Consider the following 21,551-nt stretch of genomic DNA (forward strand, 5'->3'; position numbering starts at 1 on the left):
GGGCAGTAAAGCGCAAAGACGTGCCTTTTTCAACCTCTGTTGTAGGAAATAAGTTGATGTTTTCGCCTGTGCAAGTTAGCTAGCTTACTTTGCTAGGCGAAACATGTCAACGTTAAGTGAAGTAGAGCGTTCTGGTTGTTTAAAATTACTTAAATTATTGTCAGATGTGGACCTTTTCTCGCTGTGTGACACCGTTACTAATAAAATGATTGCTGTGGAGAATGTTACAGGTATTTGATCTCATATCAGTTGCTTATCAAATGTGTCACATTTCTACGTAGTAGTGACACATTACTTCATTTTTGGTGTAATTGCACAGTTTAAATTATTCTTTAAAATACTGCTTTAAACAAATTTAACGCTGAATTGCAGCGACACGCGGTTGTCGTAAAGAAACGACTAAGTGTTAGTCTTGTTAAAAAAATGAATTAACTCAGTCAAATCTATCATTTTCTGTGGGATGTTTAGTACTGAAGAAAGTTGCTTTCCCTTTTTTATATATACAGAAGCCAGAGAGACAATCATTTCCTTCTCTAAAAATGCAGAGGAGCTGCTGAAAAGGAAGAAAGTTCACAGAGACATCATATTCAAGTATCTGGCAAAGGAAGGGGTCTTAATGTCCCCCAATATTGAAAAACACCAGTTGGTGAAGAGGACACTGGAGTTCTGGTCTACTGAAATGGTCAGGACATTGAAATATATGCACGCACTGAAAAAAGGATGATATTTTTGTACCCATATTCTGTATTTTCCTTTTTTTGATGGATCTGAAATAATATGATGTATGAATGGCTTCCCTTGAGCAGAGACCAAAATATTTTTCTTCTTTTTGATTCCTTTTTGTAGGCGGCTGTTAAAGAACATATTCAGCAGGGGACGGACGACACGGCAGAGAGACGGCGAAAGAGGACGGAGGACGATACGTCAAACGTGGAGGCGGATTATGATTGCGAGACTTTGATTCTGGGGCAGCAGTTCTGCAGTTGGTTCTTTCAACTGTTGAATAGCCAGAACCCCTTACTGGGCCAGCAACCTCAAGACTGGGGACCACAGCACTTCTGGACAGATGCAAAGCTCCGCCTTTTTTCCAGGTATCAATGTCTGGGCATATTAAATGATAAGAAATGAGATATAATATGATTGAGGAAAAAGGTTCACAAAATCTGAAAATATGATTTTTCACGTTTGGTCGCTAATGTTGTAAATGTCATCCACAGTGCCGGCAGTGAGCAAATGGAGGAGTTTGCAGGGGCCGAACTGGTCAGCTGTCGTCTTCTGGCGTTGACTAAGGAGGAACGTCTTCATTTCAGCCCCAACCTGGAAGCAAATGGCCTTAAGGCGCTGACCTCTCCCCACGGTTTGGTTCTGGTGGCCGTGGCTGGAACCATCCACAGAGACTCGGCCTGCCTTGGAATATTTGAGCAAATATTTGGACTCATTCGCTCACCCATGGACAATAACTGTTGGAAGATCAAGTTTGTCAAAATGATAATCAGAGGGCAGGATTCCATGATCGGGACTCAGACTCCAGCACCGGCTCTGATGTACAGCTCCAGTGACTTGCTCATGCTTTCCACTCAGTGATTTTTAAGACTGTTTTTAATTTATTTTATCATGTTTTTAAGACAATGCCGATGTCAGTCATTTAGCCATGAATGATTTAAGGAATTTTGAAAACATTTCAGTTCCACAAGAATCTATTGTTGCTTAAAACAAAAACAAAATCATTTTCCCCAGCATATCAGTTTGATTTTATGTCACCATAAGCTTCTTTGCTGACATTACCTTCACTGATAACTGTCATTTTTATATATATTAATCAAATAAACTTTATTGCATATTCATAATTTAACACATTTCAACTGAAATTGAGTACATCTTTTCAGAGTCAGGCTGAGTGTTTAGCACGTCGACTTCAGAGTTGAGTTCGATCGTGTGGAGTTTGCGTGTTCAACATAGGCTTGTGTGGGTTTTCTTTGGGTACGCCGCTTTTCTCCTACATCCCGAAAAACATGCAGTTTTACCATGAATGGTTACCCTTTGTCTCCTTGTGCCCTGCTATTGGCTGGCCACCGATTCAGGGAGTGCATATAGTTAGCTGGGATAGACTCCAGCACCCCCTGTGACCCTTGTGAAGATAAACGGTTCGAAAAATATAAAGTTTTAATGTACAACATGGGTCAAAAAATCCCCTAATCCACATTCCATGTTAGTTTCCCTTTGTAATGGAATTTTTATTCATGATTTTGTGAATTTATTCTATTTTCACATCACAAATCCTGACAATTGAACAAGGATGTGGATTAGAAGTGGCTGTTCCCAAATTGTCCGCTAAGTGGGGGTGTATCTCCACCACTGCATGGCTGCACCTCCTTCATTCTGTCCTTCCCACCGAGACCAGCCGGTCTAAATCGTCTCTAATCTCTTGTGCGACCGCCGGCTCGCTCATTCCCTCCGCCGTCCGCCATGGCGACCGCAGAAAGTCTCTTCTCCGATCCGAGCAGCACCTAAAAAGTCACCCATCGTCCTTCTTTTCCCCCAACCGCCGGACACGCGCGTATCCCACTCACCCGGGGGTTTTGGGTGGGCTCCAAAGGTGTGGAATTCCTTGACAAGGACGCATTCCCGAGGTGGAAAACGGGTAAGCATTCCAGTTTGCCAAGTCTCGTGTGTTCTTAATCGAAGTGAGCCAACTTGTTTGAGGAGATTAAGGTTAAAAGCGACGCGTTTCCTTATGAGCGAGCTCTTCACCAGATCAACGAACATCTCCTTTTTGCATTCCACGAATGCACCTTTGAAGAATTTGCACCGAAGGCTGCGGCCGTGTCGTCTTTTTTTCCCCCTCAATGACGGATCTTGCACGGAAATATAATCTAATAGTTTGCACAGTCTGACCAGGTGAGTGCATCCAGTGTCTCCCATGCTGCATGCAAGAACCTGGAAATTTCCCAACAGTCTTCTCCATTAACCCACATTAATTCCATGGATTTTCCAATTCCACGCTGCAGAGCCTTTAAATTGCACCCCCACTTTTGCAGCTTCACATGACAGAATTCCAGTTGCCACAAGACCTCAGTGGGAATCGGTCACGATCCAACCACACCCCGGTGTGAGTGGGGGGTTCTGCTGTGGACCCACTTTTGGCACAGCTGCTTATTGGGGTACGAAAAGGCCATCCAGCTGTCACTAAAGCATTCCAGCTGTGCGTTGTTGACCCTCACTGAGGAGCGCTTGTGTTGCCCCCCTCACACAGAAGAACCACTGTTTCCACCTCAGGAAAGTCCAGAAACCAGCTGCTTCCCCCCTTCCCTTCTTTTTTTTTCTTTTTTACATCTCCATGTTACACACTAGTGGGGAATTTCAAGCCAGAACATTCAAAGGCAAGATCATTTTTGGCGGAAAACACCTTTACGGGTTCTGGCTATTTTTTCCATGCATGGCCATTTGAGTTTATGATACGGGAAAAACAAGGTGCCAGTGTAAGATGATAAAGTGTCCAGGTGTATACATAGTTACCTATTCAGAAATAGTCGTTGGACTTGACTCAAGACCAGGTGATTCATTTAGTAATATGAGAGAAGGTGTGGCACGCCTACTCAACGCTCCCTTTCACCACTGTTTATTTGAGGTGTTTTTTCTCAGTGAACGATGGGGTTTAAAAGGCCATGATGGTCTGTCATAATTCTATTCATTTTTATACTTTCAGACTTTTTTCACATGTTTTTATTGTTGTGGTCCAGTGGACAAGTGGTTAGTGCGTCTGCTTCGCACTTCTGGGCTCGAGGGTTTGATCCCAGTATGCTGAATTATGGTCTTTTAGCAATAAATATAGATTTAATTCTACAGTCTTGATCTGTCCTTTGCATTTGACGTCATTCTAGGTTTTTTTTCCCCAGATTGGTAGCAATGATTGAGTTGTGTTTGAGTAAAATACACAAGAATTAGTCTGCCTTTCAACAAACTGTTAGGATGTTGATTGTTTCAGGCAATTTAAATTTTTTTTTTGACCAAACCTTGAGTGGTATGAGTCATTAATTTTTTAATCGTCTTTGGAGGAGTGCCAACTTCTGATTTGTTTCACAGAAAAAAATCAATGCATATTGAATTAGTCTGTTAGCTGAAGTCCTGCCATCCGGCCATTTTCAGTACTTGTTCACATTTGACTTGCATATGATAGGACGCGACCAGCATGTAGAATATGTAGTCACCAGACAATTGCAGAAAAATACTGTTTAAAAATAAGCAGATTTAAAACGAGACTCCTCACTCTGATTTTAATTGGAAGATGTGTCTTTCCAATTTATTTGTGTGTTGCATTTACTGCGCCACTCTAGAGATGAAACATTTTGGTTTGTATCTTTAAAGTTCACACCCCGAAAATCAATTGTCTTTTTATTGACTGCCAGATTTCGACAAGGCAGGCCTTGTAATTCCAATGTCAAATGAAATTATCACAGTCTGATTTGTGCCTTGAAATCAGGAACATGCTTAACATTTCTTTCCACTAATCACTTCTCCCACAGGCAACCATTAGCAGTCGGCGCCAATCCTGCTCTCGTCATTACTGTGTTAACGCGAACTCGGCGGGTTGTACCCAGCCTGACGCCGTTCTTACTGTCCGTCTGCGCAGGGCGACATGGCCGATCCCGACCCGGAGCCCGTTACGTCGAGAGCGGGGCACCGCCTCGGGGCCCCGGAGACTCTTGGCATCAGTACGCTGGACCCGGCACACAAGCCCCCTGCCATGCCCGCCGGGAGGCACGTCCCCATCAGAGTCCATATGTTGGACGACACTGAGGAGCTCTTTGACGTCTCTGTGAGTTTCCAAAAATATTGTTTTTATGAATTAAGAGTCAGATGATTAGTTGAGATGGGAAGTGCATGTTGTCACTGTTTTATTTACACTTTACTGTGTACCAATTTGTCATGTTTCATCCATGAAATGGTCTCCAATGCCTTTTTCTCACTTTCTCCCAAATAATTGAATGACCCTACTATTATTTTTTTGCGGTTGAAGGTTCAATCCCACGTCTGTCCTCACTGTGTGGAGTTTGCATGTTCTCCCTGGGCTTGCGTGGGTTTTCTACGGGTACTCCGGTTTACTCCCACATCCCAAAAACATGCAAGATAGGCTAATTGTATGTCACATTGCCCCTAGGTAAGAGTGTTAGCATCAATGGTTCTCTTTTGTTCCCTTGTGCCCTGCGATTGGCTGGCCATCGATTCTGGGTGTCCCCCCCCCCCCACGCGAACCAAACTGAGCTTGACACCCCTGTTTTATAGTCTGTGTGATGCAAGCTGTTAAATTAGAATACTGATTGATTTTTTTTTGCTTTTATGTTCCTGACTGAAGATGTGTTTATAACTATAGTTGATTTCAGCAAGATATCTTATTGAAATTATTTGTATTTTACTTTTAAGCTTGTTTTTTAAACTTGCTCCTTTTAACTAAACTCAAATAAACAAATACCAGGGTGAGGATTCAATAAGAACTCCTGGTTGGACCATGAAAAACCATTTATCTCTTGGGGAGGAGGGGAGAGTTCAGCCATTCACGGATGACAATGGCAAAATGTGGAGGGGCCAGAATTTGCATGAAAATTGAACTTCATTCCAAACACTGATAACTAGCCAGATCGCATTATGCAGAGTATATGAGAAAAGAATACAAAGCGTTACTTGTCCTGTATGATGCAATATAGTTACAACAAAACTGAGGTAAATGTAAATGTAAGCATTCATGAATGGACAATGTTGCACAGACATTCAAGTCTGCTTTGGTATTTAAAATTTAAAGCTAGTTATTTGCAACTGTTTGTTTGGAGTAAACTGCCGTGGGTATCAATAAAAATAAGACCTCAATTCTGGGAACACTTTGGAAAAGATTTTTTTCAGAGAAGATTAATAGAAGGCGAATTTAAGAATAACAGCAGGCTGAAGGAAATGTTTTTATTTACATTTTGACTATTGTCACAAGATTTGCAACTAGAAAACCTTATCTTTCTATTTGGCAACATACCCACAAGGAATGTGCAATCGTGTTTTAAATAATTGTTGGATCGAAATGTAAACAAGAGCCCACTTTGGCTAAAAATAGCCTTTACCAAATTATAAATTAAGATGACTCCTCCTCCTGTCGCCCAGTATTTGAATTCTCCAATCATGTACGATTTAAATTCCCCTCTAGCACGGACAAATTTGTCCCCAAATGCAAAGTATCGCATTAACCGATATGATGTAGCTTGCTGCTGACCTGAATCAAGCTTTTGTTGCAGATCTGCCCAAGCAAAAGGAAGCATTATTCAGTCAATTTAACACGCATTATGTGCTAACAAATTCACTCTGCCCCATCTTGTTTTGCCTCAAGGCATCTTCCTAACAAAGACAAACGCACTCTCCTAACTTTACTGTGACTACCTGCTGACTCCCATTGATTACATTCATTTTTTCCTTAGCCTCGGTAAGAACATTTTTGTCTTTTACTGCAAAAATCAATACCTGAAGTCACCTCATAAGTGTTTTTTTTAATTGTTCTCAAGCTCCTGGGCCTCTCAAGACCCCCTTTGGGAGGCAAAGCTCTGCAAAAGTGCTGCTTGACAACATACATTGTCAATTATTAATAGAATTTTTAATCAGCTAATGGAGAGCTGCCAAGCTTTCTCAGTCTGTTCACATTTATACTTCCAGGAAGTATAAGATCGACATGAAACATTTTCTGCTGTAAAGGACATCAAAAGTCTGCAGTTTTTAACCCCCAGCAGTTCAAAGGGGCCAGGTTTCCAGCTGAGTGGGCAGGGTGTCATATGGTTGAGAAACAAAAGGGGCCATCTTGTCATGTTGGGGGTCACATTCCATACTGTGGCCTACTTTGCCTCCTGACTGGGAGCACCCATAGGTAGATGGTAATAATGTTTGGCCACACAGACTTGAATAACAGTAAAGGACATCAGCCACAGGGGGAAAATGTTCAAGAGATCAGAATCTTTTCTAGAGGTGAATACACACAATTTATTTCCATTTATATTTCTTTTTTAGATTTTATATTGTCTGCAGTCAAACGGATTGCAATTGCTGTTTGTACTTTAGCTGGAACAGGTTATTTTGCTTGTACAGACTTCAGACAAAAACAACTTAGACTGATCAGTGATGCTTTGACGCACGTGTTTGCTCAAGGCATTTTCAAAGTTGCCTGTGCAGAGTGTGATAAAATGGGGGTTGGGATGTGGAAATACTTTTTTAGGCGGCACAACATGGAAAAATGTTGTCACCCACAATGCCATTAAAAGAAACTCGAAGCATATGTTTTCTACAGTTTTTGTAATGTGGAATAGGCTCGATACCTATGGACTTGATTTAACTATAATTCGACAATACTTGTGGGTAATCTCTTTTTTGCACATTTTATCTTAAATTGGCGTTTTAAGTACTGCACTTTCACACAATCCCCTTTTACTACTACTACTAACACTACCATACTGTGTTTTATAATCCACTGTGCCTTGTATGTGAAACAAATTGCAAAATAGGTTATTCATTCAAGGTGTGCTTTATAATCCGGTGCGCCTTATAGTGCGGAAAATACAGTAATTCTTCAATGTGTTGGCACTTCAACAATTGATTTTCTGCAATCTCAGTCTTATTTGTGTGCATTCTGTCATTTTTGGGTGTCTTCAATTGCCAATGAAAGGAACAGTAATTGGCTGGCCTGAAACCAGCACACATTTATATTGGGCTTCAATCATTACAAGTGACTTTATATATGGTTTCACCACACTTGCATTGTCTTCTTCGCATTATGAGTCAGGGCATTTAAGATTTTGAACAGTCTTTTGCCGCCTTTGTTTGTTTTCAGTCGATGTTATCAGAGGATAATCCATCATTATAACAGATAATACTCTAATCTGTCTGTTGAGACTGGGGTTGGGAAAAAAAACTTGAAGCTTGCCCTGGAGGGAACACAATGAATAGGCTGCATAAAAACAATGTGTACTTGAAAAGTATACCAAAGGATATACATATTCTGTCTATCATCCTATCTGGTTTGCCATCACGCGCACATACTCAATTCACAACGGCTCTTGATGGGCGACCATTCAATGATATGGTTGGCCTGCCATCAGGTTTTAGAACTTCTAGCTAGCCACCAGGCAGTTCTTGGTCCTCTTAAAACACAATTTTGTCATCATTTTGGATAATTCGCCAAATTCCCATCCCCATGAGCAGAGACCACCCAAGCCAGCAAAGTACTATAAAGAATGGGCCTTTATGGTTTCCACTGGACTCTCACTATAGTCAAGAATGCTTATAGAGCCACCATACTGTCACCCATTCACATTGATGGGACCCAATTAGAGCAGTAGCAATGGGCCTTGTCACCATCTGAATGGTGGTGAGGACCTAAGTACATCATGAAGGACTTGTTTTAACCAGTTCCTCGGTATGCTGACTTGAGTGACTTCTGACAGCTGTGAAGCAATGGCTAAAATGTAACAATTTATTCCAAGCTGTCTGATAACGTATCAAAAATGGTGCATTGCTGCAATGTTTCCATCTTTGAAATTCCAGAGTGCACAACAACAGAATATCAAGTCGTCCACCTTAAAGATATTTGACAAGTATACTCGTCAATGGCAGCGATTGTTTGGATTCTAATCAAGAAGTAGTCAATTCAAATTGAGTTGTGCAGACTTAAACTCATCTTTTTTATTTTTTGAACACCTATAAATCAACAAAATTGGATGTGATAGACTAGAGCTCACTTTAGTGCAAGCCTAATGAGGAAAAGAGCAATAAAAAATATTATTTTAGACTATCAAGGGGTTCTCAGTAGCTCATATTTTACGGAGTTTATTTTAAAGTACGACATGTTGATTGGGAGGAGCGGTAGAGCTCAGATTTGAGGTTGGAGATGAATGTTTCCTTTTCTTCTCTTAGAGCGGATGCGACACGCTAAATCCTTTTAAAACCGGTCGCCGTGGTGGGGATGCTGTGTTTCTCTTTGCTCATCGCTCACGGCGCAAAACTGCCAGTGTTTTAGTCACACAGGATTTGCGAGCAGACTTTTTTTTTCACAGGGTTTCAGAGGCTAAAAGATTTTGATATATCTGGTGCAGTTTTGGTGAAGCAACCATTAATTACAGACCCTTTTGTAAGCATGTTACAGTTTTTCAAAACCATTAGCGTCTCCCCCATTTTCCGATATGAGTCATCCACAATACAGATTTTTGAGTACTAAGCTGCATTCAGACTGGCCCTATTTTTTGTGTGTGTTATGTTTTATCATTTTTTTGACTTCAATTGCTGCAGATTTTGATCCCTATCAGATCAATCATCAATTTAATTGAACTCCAAGTCAACCAGCAGAGTTGGCTTGCCTGTAATAAGCAAAGCAAATGAAGGAACAGTGAAAGGTCTTCCTCCTTCCACGCCAAACACCAAAATAATTGCCGCCCCTCAAGGGAGACATCAAGAGAATCTTGATATGGCAATAATTTTGGAAATTGCTTTTTTCCAAGCGTCGTTTCCTGCGCTCTTCACTCAAGATATTTTATTATGACTCCACACTTTGGGGAGTCCTAAAATACACTTATCTTGCTTTGTCTTTTTTCCCAGTAGAACAGCTTTTAAGCTATTGTCATTTTTTTAGATACATATATAATAGGAAAGCAGACAGTAAGATTGCACAAAAGGGTTTATAGTCCCTCTAGGAACATACAGTATATGACAATTAAATGCAGGCTGAATCATTGAAAGGTTGCACAGAATCAGGCGGCCTGTGTGTGGGTTGCCATGGCTACAACAGAGGTTGGGTGAGGAGCGTCGGTGGAGAGAGTCTTCCAATGATGTGAAAGAAATAGTGGTGGCGGGGATTGAGTCTTGATGCGTAAGCGTGGTTATACTCGCCACACAGCAATTACAGATTATATTTACCATAACCAGCTCTCCAATATGGTTTCAGTTTGATTGAAGGTACTCCTATCCCATCTCCTTAAACATGCCACTGAAGTGTTATCATATTCCCCCCAATCACCACCTTGTGTAGTATAATGTGTCACAATAGCAGCTGTTTATAAGTAATGAATGAAAAGTAATCTAATGTAGGGAACCTAAAAAGCAATTTCTTCCAGATGTGCCAATTACAATATTTGACCTCTTTTTTGTTGCATAGAAAATCAAAGATGTATTCTCTTGCATCAGAAACATGAACAGATCCATGTTTTTTTTTGTAGATTTTAAAGTGGGACTAAGTGTTTACAAAAAAAACAAGTGAAATTAAAATAATCCATGACTCTTGAACACGTTTGTTGTCATTAACTGTGAAAGATGTCTAATCTTTTTGAGCTAGAAGAGATTGAGAATGAAAGAAAGTTTGCCAGTTAATAAGCATGTGTACCCTGAGACAGTATTTGCTTTTTGGTTGACCTAGTTGTGATTGGGCTGGCATGGCGGGCTTCTCCATGGAATTCACACGTGTCCAAGGAAGGTTTTGCGTCATACTTGCATCAGCTGTTTGTCTGCACTTTATTCACATGATCTATGAACTCCTGTTTGCCTTTTTCTCATAGCTGGAAATTGAAATTCCACACTGGGGAGGCAGAAATGTGGGAGTGTCGCTTATCTGCCCCCTCCCTCGTATCCTGGCAATGTAATTCCGTCGCAGAGGGCGGGAGTCACCATAGATGAGAAAGCGAGGGAATAGAGTGGTGGCTGATGGCTGATGAGAATACTAAAATGCTTGGAATGTTGGGAACATTCTTCTATCTTTATGGAAGGCGTGAAGATTAATGGTGAACCCTAATTCTTACTCTCCAAGAAGAGGGAGTAACAGCGGGGTTGATTGTGGAGTGGCTCATTTACTTAATAAGGGAATGCATCACTGGGTCTACAAACAAATTGGTTTGTTACTGATTGTTAAGGTATTCATTATGAATAGTGGTTGCGCTAAATTCTTCAGCCAAAATGAGTCTAGAGGTAATACTGAGGTAGTTCATAACACAGCAAATATAATCTACTTTAAAGTGTATCTCTGGTAAATTCGAATGTAAATTTTTCTTAAGAGTCTTATAAAGTGCTTTGAAATACAATGTGTGATTATAATCAGTAAAATTATTTTAATATGGTCAAACATGGTTCACAAAAATGTGCAAAGTTGTGGTAAATTCCACCTTAGAGGACCAAGGAGCGTCCTTAGTGTTGGCATTTGAAGCAGGATACAGTACTTAAAATACACTGCTGAAACATTTCTATACAGCAGTTGTTTTGTATACTGTGCACGCTTTAATGGGCAACCCACCCAGCATTATAAATCTCTCTTGTGGTTCCTATGGTAACCATCTATGGATGTACCTTAGGTGGAACATCCTCATGATCCGATCGACTCAAGGGGTTCATGTCTCCCGAGAAATGTAGCCTGCGATCCCAATTGTGACAGAAGGAGCAAAGTGGATGCCATGACATTTCCAGCTCATTCATGCATTATTCCTTTCAAGCTCTTCTTTCCCTTGGAGGAATCTCTGTGATCGGTTCATTACGGCAGCAGGGTCCCCCTCTGACTTGGTTGTAGTAGGGTTGTATTTCTCGGGTGTAGTTGACTCCTCCTCGCCCCAGCCGTCTGTGATTTTATTCTGCCCTCAATTAAGGGTAGACGCCTTCTGGGATTGGGTGTGTGCAACGCCACGGCCCCCTTTAATAAATTATGAATACCTCATTGAAATTCAGGAGGACAATTAACACATCTAAAATAAGATGTGTGAGATTTATTCCCATGATGCTCTGCTGCTTGTGTACCTGGGAGCACTGTCTTTACCTTGCTTGTCCTTGTCTCCAGTAACTTTGTTCTTTGTGACCTGCATGCTTAGGGGTTTCATTTAGTGGAACCTGACTTGATGTATATGTCAACTTGTTTGACAGTTAAGGTACCAATTGTTTAGTTTTCATCACCGGATGTGCAATTTTGAGAACAGGTCTGCGTCGTGATTACAAGCCTGACAAATCGCTATTATGTCATTGAATATGAGGGCTCTCTCAGGAATATGGAGGCTACGTGTGAGTGGGTAGGTATAGATGAAAAAAATTCTAGGTGAGGAATGTCGTACATGAACACATGCATTGTAGAGATTGTTCTTTTTTTTTCTTTTGCGTGCGATGAATAAAGAATGAGCCTGCATCTGTGGTATTAAAGTGACAACTGTTCAATCATGTCACGCAGAGAAAAGCTAAGCCATAGATTCGTCGATCCCCGAGCTAAAGTGAAGCTAAAGAATCAAACCTCTTTGACATTCTTCAAGTGTCCAACTTTTGAAGCTCAGGTTCAGGGTTCGATCCCAGACGGGTCCTCGCTGTGTGAGAATCTAGATATTGAGTTTTAAATGTTCATACTGCATTCAGATCTGATTCGTTCATATCTTTTCACATACAAACTATGGCCAACCAAGATGTAACCAAATGCATGGAAAGAAAAAAAGTTCAATTCATCAAACATGCCAAGGTTTTTTTTGTATCTAATGACCCACATGGCATGTGCATTGCACATGTTTCTGTTACCTTGGAGATCTGGTTGAAAAATGCTTTAACTTCACTGCACTAAAATCCATTTGCAACCAAATCAAAACATACTTCAAGTTACACTTCATAACCTTTACAAGCAGAGTACTTCAAGCCTTGCTTCATCCATTGTTGATGTGTTGTTCAATTAGTCAGGAGGATTTCTTCTTGCTGACCCTAAATCCAAGCATAGCCAAGCATTCGCTCAGTACGCTTGGTGAGCGTGATTGTAGTGCTATCACAACCCAGCTAGTCGGCTTAGCCAGACAGCCAGTGATTTCGGATGTTTCTGAGAATAGTCAAAATAGGATGTGGTCTTAGCGACTTTTGCACTTTATCCTCCCAAATCCATGCATGTGGTGGCAGTAATTGCATCATTATGTCACGCAGGCACACAAATTGTAACCAACGCCCAAGAATTTTATCCCAAAAAAAGGCATTTTAGAGGAAGAAGAATATTAGTTCAATTTAAAGAGACTTCCTGCTCCTCCAAATTTGTTCCCATTTGTTCCCCCTCATTTATTAGGAAGCAAAATTCTTTCAACGTTGCCATGGTTACTGCAAGCCACGTCTACGAAATGTCTTAAATCCTTCCAGGAAGTGATGGCCTACACACACTGGGCAACAGCTGTCGGCCTTATTCCAGTGTATGCCTGTCACTTGAATGGAGAAGGAGAACTTCTCGTAGCACAGAGTGGCCTCAGGCCGAAATTTTACTTGATGCCAGTTGTGATTTACCCAAAGAAAAAAATGACCCACATTGTCAGTTTCCTTATTTTTTATTTCACTCAGCAGATTCGGCAATACTCTTTTGCCAGAAGTTTATGATTTACAGATGATAAACTGAGGCAGACATGAGCTCCCAGCACATTTTCACTTGCCATCTTTACCTAGCCAACACTGTTGCCAAGCAACCAGGCTGTCACAATCCTACTCATTGTTCTTATTCAAAGATTTTATTTACTTTGGCAATTTCAATGTAAATGGGACTGTAATCCCAATCTATTAACTTCACACAGAACGGTGCTATATTGGTTTGCATACTGCCAATTTCAATTCTGATCTTTATCAATGGCATTTTCATGTTCTCATTTTGATGGCTCGAGTTCTCTCCTAATAATCAAGATTCTATTCAGAGTTCAAAAATATGTTTAGGGTTGCGAAGTGGTTAAAAATTTGCAATATGGTGGCACTCAGATTATAAAGTGTGCATTATGTTTTCAGTGCTGGGTACGTACGACATATAGTAATACCCATAGTAAGTTCTTAACATCACGTTACATCTGTAAAGAGACTTTCTGTCAAAAGAAATCAACATCGTTTGCATATTCAGCCCATTTACCACTACTAACTAGAATGCTCCTCCCCAATGGAGGCTTATCCTGAAAAGATTAAAATGTTACTTAAGATCTTATTGATGTTTGCCTTCCGAGTGAGTTAATCCCTCGTGTCCAACAAACCTAAAAAATGATATTTACACTGGATTGGTGACAATGTACATTTCCATCGTCATATGAGACTGTGACCTACATATAACATGTCGGAAGCAGCCAGAGGTTTGTCTGCGCCTCTGTGTGACACATTAGTGATCAAGTTCATTGTGTCACGAGCTCACGAGCTCACGAGCTCTCTGCAGCGTTAGCTGAGTTTGCATCACAGCTTCTGGATTTGCCACTCTTCTTGGATAAGTCGTTTAAGGCTAATCTAAAAGAGGCCAATTGATTGGTCTCTCCTGAAGAGCAGCATGTGCCGCTGTCATTATTTATTACTGGCAGAGATTAAGGTTAAAAGCAAGAACATGCAGCAGGGCAAACAGCAACAAGCCAATCTTCAACTTCATATAGTTTCATTTATTCCACTGTGTTGTGTAGCTATTGAGCATTAAAGCAAGTGCTGACTATGAACCGTGTTTACTGTAGAAGCATAACATGGTTTTTCATAACAAGCTGTTGCTAGAATGCGTACTATCTGTTGTGTTTTTAATCTATTACACTGTAGCACATTCATTGATGTTACATTTAAGTTGTCTCAAAACATTGCTGGGTTATTTGAAGGTCAGGTAGGTTTCAAGGTGGAAAGTGCATTGTGTGGTTAAAAATCTTTGTTGCACCTCTGTGCTGACCTTGAGGATCTTGGCTCTCCTTTCCACTCAATTAATCTCCTGATTAGAATGTTGATTGCTATTATTTTTACAATTTGCCCTTTCATCTGTATTCCAAACATTCGGTCACGGTTCACATCAGCTCTCTTTTATTCACAGAAAGATATTTAATTGAAAAATGATTCATGTAATATTGGGTGTACAAATACATTTCCTTCATGATTTGTTTATTGGTGGGGCTTTAAAGTAGTTATCATAGAGCTTTCCATGTTGTTCCCATTTACCCAGAAATATATAGTTTAGACTACACTATATTCCCATTTTTTCTTCAGGATAATCTGTTAGTGTTATGTTAAAAAAATAAGTAAATATTTGGATTCATGTTACGTCATTAAAATATAAATTGAATTAACTTTTGAATACTTTGTTTTTTAAAATTGATCAATAAACTTTTGCATTGCGGCCTTACAAATGGCAAAAATGCTACAGATTTCAATGCGTATGCTTAGCACCTTTTATTCAGATTCTCAGTCTGCCTTTCTTTACTGCCCCTTAATGTGAAGTGAAGCATTCACACCGTGTGAGTGACTTTAATCCCTCACAGGGGACAGAGTTTGCTGTGGTGGCCGAGCAGCAGGAGGTCCAGAATTTGCCGGATTCTGAAAAGGATTCAGACAGATGAAAGAGAGAGGGCAATCGTTTTGGTCTTTCCAGTCGCCTTAAAACCTCCTTTCGCCCTCCCGCTCACTCTAATGAGTTAGGTTCTGTTAACCTCGGCCACGAAAACATTTAGCGGCGTCTCACTTCAGTGCACTTTTGAGATAATACCAGAGCTTTTTTGTTAGCCTGCCAAAGAAAGTCGGGTCTGCCCTTTAACGTTTTGCTAAAGCAGTCAGTAAAAATGCACACCCACAAGTGTTTGATTTGCTTGATCTATGACGCTGCAGCAAACGGCAGGAGATCCGTGCACAAAGCACTGAGCCATTATTCAAACTAAACTCATACGAAACGATCCTTACTTAATTCTTCTCCAAGCAAAATCAATGGTAAATATAGCAGCGGTTCCGCCGTCTGCCAAAACTCCCCATTGAATTCTTCTGGCGTTATTTCCACGGTTGTCCTATTGGCACCTTATGGCAAGACTCCTGCGATGGGATGATCCTTGACAGCTGTAGTAACACTATTCCTTCAATATTTTTCCTGGTCATTGTGTGTAGAGGAAACCTCAAAGGTTTTCCCAGCCGTCTCCTCCTATGGATGCTCCCCCTTCAGCCCACTTTTGGGTTCTTATTAGGATAGGGGCTGTAAAACTGTTGATATAGAGTGCACACGCCACACACATGTGTTTGCATCCACACATGCTGGGTGTGAGTGTGTGTGATTACCAGTGGGTTTTCACCCTCCATTCTCTCCTTGTCAGCTTGCAGTTTGTAGTCGAGCAACCCCAGGAACCTCAGCAGTGCATGACCTGAATATCAATGAGCTTTCCCTGCCATTGACCTCTCTGTCCTACCCCTTCCTTACAGTGTGTGTAATACAACCGGCACAACCATTCAGACAGCACATGCCAAAAACCCACTGCCAGGAGTTGCTTCTTGTATGATATGGTAAATAGTTGGGCTACCACCGAACCCATGGGAAACCAGGCCAGGAAGTTGGATGTAGTATCCACATATGTTTTTTATAAAAGCACTACAGTGCGGGAATGAATCTTCCTGCTACTGGACGCACTTTTAGTAATGGGAACCCAACCCTGCGAGCATAAACGCTGCGGTTCGCCTTTTAAGTTCAATAACATCCAGATTTGTCTGCCGCACTGGTGTTGAAGTCGCATTGCCTGGAAGACAATCAATGTTCTTGGCAATATTATTGCTCTTGCTGCATCCCAGCCTTTAAATCATTGTCATCCTTGACCTTCAGTCTATCATGATAGGCCTCACAGGTCTATGCCTCTCACTGTGTGACTGATGTTCTGCTATTCCATCAGTTAAAACCAAGCCAGGAAGACCACTGGATGCTTGGAAACACATAGTTGTGACCAGTTTTTAAATCAGAGTAAATATTTTGTCTAACCAAGGCTAAGAATCTGTCTTAAATACCATCAATTACTACTGTAGTGGCCCGTGACAAGCTTTGCTTTGTTCCGCCTGAGCCTACAGGCAATCACAGTTTGTTTACGCACACATCAGTGGAGTGTTGGGGGTGGTGTGGGTAAATTCTGATAAGGCTGGCACATCATGGGTGAACTGGATCATTCCAACATCTACCAAAATTAGCAGGGATTATAATAGAATTATCTGACCCTTCATGGCTGGTATTTGCTAGAGGAGCTGATTTATTTTTGGTCTCTTTGGTGAGGGTTTTTGTTGTTATTTGCCCTGCAGTGGAAGCCCAATGGATGCAGACATTTGTCATCTTTGTTTAGACATCCTCCGTCAGCTGGGGAGGAGGCATTTGGAGGTCAGTGTAGTGGTGCGTGGATGATTTCAAGTGGTGCAACACATGTAAACAGAATCAACACCCTTATGTCAAAACCTAATGAGCCCTGACACTCCTAACATTCTCCCTCCCTGGTACCAAATAAGAACAGAGCAGGGGTCTTTGACCAATTTCACAAAGGACTGCAGTGAGTGCGGGGTTTCATTCCAACAGATGGTGCACAGAGTTTATCTTCATGAGCAGGGGTGCCCAACTCTGGTCTTCGAGTGCATCTATCCAGTCTGCTTTCCATATTTCTTTCCTCTACCACACCTGAATCAAATGAAGATCTGGAGGGGCCATCAGATTAATGAGAAAATCTGCATCTTCATTTAGACAGAATGTGCTTGTGCCAAAGGAAATGGATTTCAACACCACAGTCAGATTTGAATCGATGTTTTTTATTGCATCCGCAAGCATTACAAGGATAAATGGTGTTGAAAATGAATTCATGAATGAAAAAAATGTTAATTCCATGTCTAATGACAAGGTGCCCAAGACCTGTCAGTACCGATATGATACTCTTACATTTCGATGATGCTGTGTCAGTGTTTGCACGAGTACCGTCACATAATGAGTGAAGCTTTTTCCAAAGAAACCTCCTTTTTGCTTCAAATATTGCAGCGTGGACCACTTGCACCGTGTCTCCAAAGTGCAACAGCTGCATTTAATCAGCCCCCCAAATCTAATCGGCCTGCAGCCTCACGCATCTCGGCTCGGATGCTGCCTTATTTTCTAGTGACAGTAGATTTACAAGACAGGATATGAGAGTGCTTCAGCCTGACAAAAGCGCTGCTTAACTTTTATTGTTTTCACCTCTTGCTCTTGCTGCTCTGATATTGAAATTTACTAAGTTGTACAAAAATGTGTCGCCATGCAGGCTCTGTATGTACACTGTGATATTGACATGATGTAAAGCGAAGGTTGTTAGAGGAAGATTATAGATTTGGGCGTGGAAGTCTAGCTTTTTACACTAAGCTGCTGCTTTGGTTTTCATTGATGGAGCATTAAATACTAACAGAGCACACTAAGACTTCAGACTTGGTTGACTTGTAACAAGGGGGTTTAACTGTCTATCTTGAGGTGTAAAATTAGAGTTGACTCTGCTCGCTGGAAAATTTCCCTCACCCAAAAGTAGATCATTAGCCAAGTTAGGGGGATTTTCACTCATAATGTAATGCACTCCCTTGTTTGTGCTGACCAATCACAAGGAAGCATTCGGCCTGCGGCAATCCTGTGCAGTTTTCTCCTACGAGAGGTGAGTTTAGGTCGCTGCCATAGAAGTGTTACCGTCCATGTTTGCTTTATTTGTGCGTCATTGCCCCGGAAACAACCACACAGATAGTTTGTCATAAAACGGCTCGTCGCGTGTGTTGCAACAAGCAGGGAAGTAGGCTTTGTAGTCGTGCCTTTCTTTGTGAGTGGGGTGGAGTTCATGGAGAAGTTCAGACTTGTTTTCCACTTGGTGTCATTAAGCTCCAGGGTTTTTACTTGTCCCCAACGTGGAATCCTCCTTTGTTTTTCTTTTATTGTCCGTTTACAACAGGCCACTTGGAGTCTAGTCGATTGTTATCAGCAGAGTTACGAAAGCTACTCAGAAAATATAGTCAGTTTAAATGTATTTTAACTACTATTGTGACACATTTCATTGATTTTCATTATGAAAACTGAAAAATACAGTTAAGATAGTAGCGCTGCTACTGCCCATGAACTGAAGACCAAAACTGGTTATTTGAATGAGAAAGTAAAATGTCATCATGCCATTGGGCCAATTTTAACGCTTCATGTCCATCATATCCTTTTGTTTGATTTCTCCCCTGACCCACAGGTAAAAGCTTCTGGCAAGGTCCTATTCGACCTAGTGTGCACCCACATGAATCTCATCGAGGGCGATTACTTCGGGCTGGAGTTTCAAAACCATCAAAAGATAACGGTGAGCAAACAGGACATGTAAAGTCAAATGGATAATTGTGAACTAGGCTGTTTTATCAAACCAGGAATTCTCTCTTCTCATCTTCTCATGACCAATACATGTTGATTTTATCTTCTCAACAGGTTTGGCTGGATCCTATCAAGCCTATTATGAAGCAGCTCAGACGTGAGTATTTTTTTTTTGCGTGTTCAGAAATGGATGTTTTCATTAAGGTGCAAGTCTGACAAGGTTGTGGCAAATTCTATTTTGATACCTCATGTTCCTAACAGGACCAAAATACACGACATTGAGGTTTGCTGTGAAATATTTCCCTCCAGACCATACCCAGCTGCTTGAGGAGCTGACTCGGTGGGTTTCTTTCCGCATTAATAAAACTATGTTCGCCTCATTAGGTTGGCATTGACTCTACTTTGTTATATGGTGGTTTAAAGACATTTTGGTACCTTCACGTGGAGTTCGCTTAAAGTTGTATAATATGGAATTTAAATTGTTTTTTTCCAGGTATTTGTTTTCCCTCCAGATTAAAAACGATATTTCCAGCGGGCGTCTGACTTCCAATGACACCAGTGCTGCCCTGATGGTCTCTCACATTATGCAGTGTGAGTTCTTAAGTGTTCCCTTTTTTAGCCTGCAGACCAATAAATTACAGACACTAGTATGCTTTCTGACTCAAGTGTGTGTTTTCAATTAGTGCCTCACAATAGGCTCATCCTTTTTTAATACACGTATTGGCCCCGAGTGCTTTGTGAGGCGTGTCTTAATATAATCCCACCCCTGCTTGTCTTACTTAACCTTGTCATTTTTTTCCCTTTTCAGCTGAGATTGGTGACTTTGAGGAGAGCCAGTGCCGGTCACATCTCCTCAACAATAAGTACATTCCTGACCAGATGCCCTTGATCGACAAGATCATGGAGTTCCACTCGATGAATATGTAAGCAAGGGATTTCCAAATAGTTATTTAATTAATTCCTATAAAGTCCCCCAAGTTTTTGCTGTTTAGTGCTGAGTGACCACCCCCATACACACAAATATATGAGCACCCCTGCTCCATAGTCTTTATTTCTAAAGGCACCATACGTGGATTTATTTGTCCACTGCCCAGTGAAAATGAGTTTTCATGCACCAAATAATTCACAGCTGTTGCCAGCACATTTTCAAAGTTTAAGGTTCGATTCGGGGTTGTTGTGTGAAACCCAGGGGTCCTTTTTCACAAGGTTTGAATTCAAGCCAAAAGCAACAGCTCAAAATGATTTCACCACGGGTGAACATCTACTCTTCAAAAGGAGCTCCTTTTTAATGCACTTCCTCCTTTCACTTATTTTTTCCCCCCTAAAGGTCTCAGCTGATAACTAAAGCAGTGTTAGTGCGTGGAGATTAGCAGCTCATTAATCACTGTACGCTAGCTGAAGGAAGGTTTCTTTGCTGATAAGAATAGCTGCTCATTCCTTTCTTAACTTTGCCAAATTGCACGTGAACACAATTGACCTGCATCCATTCACAATATTTTAATTAGGAATCAATCAATAGCGTAAAGTGTTTTAATCAATGTACACTCGTTTTGATAGTGGTCAGACACCGGCCGAATCTGACTTCCAGTTGCTGGAAGTGGCACGCCGCCTGGAAATGTACGGGATTCGTCTCCACCCAGCCAAAGACCGTGAAGGTTCGCGGCTAAGCCTTGCTGTGGCACACACGGGTGTCCTGGTCTTACAGGTGAGCTTTGCTAGAAGAACTATTGTAGATCATAGGTTGACTTTATCGTATACATCTCCACAGGGGCATACAAAGATTAACTCTTTCAACTGGTCGAAAGTGCGGAAATTGAGCTTCAAGAGGAAACGATTCCTTATTAAGCTCAGGGCTGATGGGAATGTAAGTTCACTCGCTGAAATGAATGCTCAAAAATAAAGCAAATTTTGCAATGCATTTGTTGTGCCTGTGTTCTCCAGAGTTCCTATCAAGACACTCTGGAGTTCTTGATGGCCAGCAGAGACTGTTGTAAAGTCTTTTGGAAGATCTGTGTGGAATACCACGCCTTCTTCCGGCTGTTTGAGGAACCCAAACCCAAGCCCAAACCTGTGCTGTTCACACGAGGCTCCTCTTTCAGATTCAGGTAACATAAATGGGCAACAGGCTGCTTTTTTTTCCTTTCGGGATAACACAGATAATTCTACATGTCTGAATAGTCTCCTTCAGTACCTTTGCCTGTCTCAACAGCGGCCGCACGCAGAAGCAGGTGATTGACTTTGTGAAGGAGGCCGAATTTAAAAAGCTTCCTTTCGAAAGGTAAAATAAAGGCGATTTGACACATTTGATCCTAGAGTCTTGCTTTTAACACTGGTTTTGACTGCTAGGAAACACAGTCGAGTACAACAAAACAGCCGCCTGTCGCCTTTGCTTTCACCACACCACCAAAATGTGCCAAAAGAAGTGAGTGGAGTTTTAATGGAATGTTTTGTGCTCTGTAAAACTCAGTTAAACAAATCAGCATGTTTA

At 41.2% G+C, this 21,551-nt stretch overlaps 2 protein-coding genes across 3 annotated transcripts in view; both read left to right on the forward strand.

The window, feature by feature from the left end:
* The first annotated feature begins 25 nt into the window (after window positions 1-25).
* c13h3orf38 (chromosome 13 C3orf38 homolog) lies at window positions 26-1,857 on the forward strand. Its single transcript, XM_077616511.1, has 4 exons — window positions 26-230; window positions 507-682; window positions 847-1,091; window positions 1,218-1,857. Exons 1-4 carry the CDS (start codon window positions 104-106, stop codon window positions 1,582-1,584), a joined length of 915 nt encoding a protein of 304 aa, XP_077472637.1. The 5' UTR covers window positions 26-103; the 3' UTR covers window positions 1,585-1,857.
* Window positions 1,858-2,349: 492 nt separating this feature from the next.
* LOC144086623 (FERM, ARHGEF and pleckstrin domain-containing protein 1) overlaps window positions 2,350-21,551 on the forward strand; it is a 33,915-nt gene continuing 14,713 nt past the window's right edge. Inside the window, exons 1-12 of one of the 2 annotated variants that reach the window (XM_077616583.1) lie at window positions 2,350-2,641; window positions 4,631-4,816; window positions 18,951-19,055; window positions 19,178-19,220; window positions 19,325-19,403; window positions 19,557-19,654; window positions 19,872-19,986; window positions 20,621-20,768; window positions 20,832-20,927; window positions 21,005-21,168; window positions 21,273-21,341; window positions 21,410-21,485. In XM_077616583.1, coding sequence (XP_077472709.1) covers window positions 4,637-4,816; window positions 18,951-19,055; window positions 19,178-19,220; window positions 19,325-19,403; window positions 19,557-19,654; window positions 19,872-19,986; window positions 20,621-20,768; window positions 20,832-20,927; window positions 21,005-21,168; window positions 21,273-21,341; window positions 21,410-21,485 — 1,173 coding nt within the window. In that variant the 5' untranslated portion in view covers window positions 2,350-2,641; window positions 4,631-4,636. The remainder of the gene's footprint in view (window positions 2,642-4,630; window positions 4,817-18,950; window positions 19,056-19,177; window positions 19,221-19,324; window positions 19,404-19,556; window positions 19,655-19,871; window positions 19,987-20,620; window positions 20,769-20,831; window positions 20,928-21,004; window positions 21,169-21,272; window positions 21,342-21,409; window positions 21,486-21,551) is intronic. The other variant, XM_077616582.1, reaches the window with a different exon arrangement.

Source organism: Stigmatopora argus, chromosome 13 (assembly GCF_051989625.1).
Source record: "Stigmatopora argus isolate UIUO_Sarg chromosome 13, RoL_Sarg_1.0, whole genome shotgun sequence".
Lineage (NCBI taxonomy): Eukaryota > Metazoa > Chordata > Actinopteri > Syngnathiformes > Syngnathidae > Stigmatopora > Stigmatopora argus.

What these genes read in the sequence shown, in the direction of transcription:
- c13h3orf38 (XM_077616511.1), top strand. Translation starts at nt 104, where the DNA reads ATGTCAACGTTAAGTGAAGTAGAGCGTTCTGGTTGTTTAAAATTACTT. An exon ending in TGCTGTGGAGAATGTTACAG is followed by an intron (nt 231 to 506) that starts GTATTTGATCTC and finishes TTATATATACAG; the next exon opens with AAGCCAGAGAGACAATCATT. An exon ending in AGTTCTGGTCTACTGAAATG is followed by an intron (nt 683 to 846) that starts GTCAGGACATTG and finishes TCCTTTTTGTAG; the next exon opens with GCGGCTGTTAAAGAACATAT.